General features: G+C 68.5%; 1 protein-coding gene across 1 annotated transcript in view; it reads left to right on the forward strand.

The window, feature by feature from the left end:
* The first annotated feature begins 6 nt into the window (after positions 1-6).
* PTK7 (protein tyrosine kinase 7 (inactive)) overlaps positions 7-1223 on the forward strand; it is a 64762-nt gene continuing 63545 nt past the window's right edge. The window contains exon 1 of the mRNA XM_029944764.1: positions 7-264. Coding sequence (XP_029800624.1) covers positions 186-264 — 79 coding nt within the window. The 5' untranslated portion in view covers positions 7-185. The remainder of the gene's footprint in view (positions 265-1223) is intronic.

The raw sequence follows: 1223 nt of genomic DNA on the forward strand, positions 1-1223 counted from the left end.
GCGAGGGTTCGGAGGTACCAGCAGCGCGCGGCTCCGGCTCGGGACGCCTCGGGCTCGGGCTCCGGCTGCGGCTACTGCAGCGGCGCCCGCGCTCCGGTGCGCTCCGCCTCCCGGGCCCGCCGCGGAGCGCAGTTCGCGCGGCCGTCGTGCGCCGGCCGGCTCCTCTCCCTGAGCCCGCCGCCGCAATGGGAGCTGCGCCGGGAACCACGAACAGCCTCCGCCGGCTGCCTCTGCTCAGCGTCCTGCTGCTGCCGCTGCTGGGCGGTGAGTCGCGGCGAGCTGCAGGAGCGGGGCGCGAGAAGCGCGGGAGCCCCGCGGGCAAGGGCACTGGGGAGGTGGCTTTGGGTGGCTGGGCCCGGCAAGACACCCTGGAGTGGTGGAGAGGTCTCGGCGGGCGCGAGGTCTCGGCGGCCGGTTTGGCTAAGCCCCCGGGGACTCGCTCGGGCCCTTCTCCCTTCGCGCCCGCGAGGACGCGTTTCCAGCCGCCACAGAGTTTCCCCGGTCTGAGCGGAGAGTTTGCTCGGGAACTGTCGGTAGTTGCCGGCTCCCGGGCCGCGGTAGCGAGTTTCTTTTCGGGAGGGAAACGACTCCCTCCTACTTGGGGGGGCGCGGTGAGGTGGCTGGCGGCGGGGGAGACGGAGTTCCCCCAGCAGTCTCAGCCTAGGTGAGGGGGGCCGGCCTGGGGCCGGATGCGGGACCGACCTGCGACGCGCGGAGCGCGGAGCTTTGTTACCTCCGCCGGCCAAACACTCCGGCTTCCCTCCTCCAAGTTCCCGGGCCAGGCTGGGACCCATGATGTTCCTGCTGGTGCGGGGGGAAGAAGGGAAGAATCAGGCCCCCCCACCCCCGCCCCCGTCTCCTCGAGCTCCTGAACCCGAGCCCTGAGCCCACTCCCAACCGGGTCGGATCTGGCGAGCGGAGAGTCCGAGGCTGTCGCGGTGACTAATGTGTGAAGGCCGCTGCCAAAATCGGGCATGGCCGGCCTGCAAAGGTGCGGACGGGGTTTGTTCTCCTTCCTGGATTTCCATCCTGTCTCTCCGCACCGAGGAAAGAAAATCTCTCATTCTAGGGGTAGAAAGGCAAAAAGAGTTAATTCTGCCCTTTCTTGGAGGGCCTCAGCTTTTTGATGAGGGTGTGGCCGGTATCTACAGGGCAGACAGGATCCGGACCCCCCCCCCCCCCCAACACAGACTTTATTTCCTGGCTTGGTCACACCTGAGAGT

Source organism: Suricata suricatta, chromosome 7 (assembly GCF_006229205.1).
Source record: "Suricata suricatta isolate VVHF042 chromosome 7, meerkat_22Aug2017_6uvM2_HiC, whole genome shotgun sequence".
Classification (NCBI taxonomy): Eukaryota; Metazoa; Chordata; class Mammalia; order Carnivora; family Herpestidae; genus Suricata; species Suricata suricatta.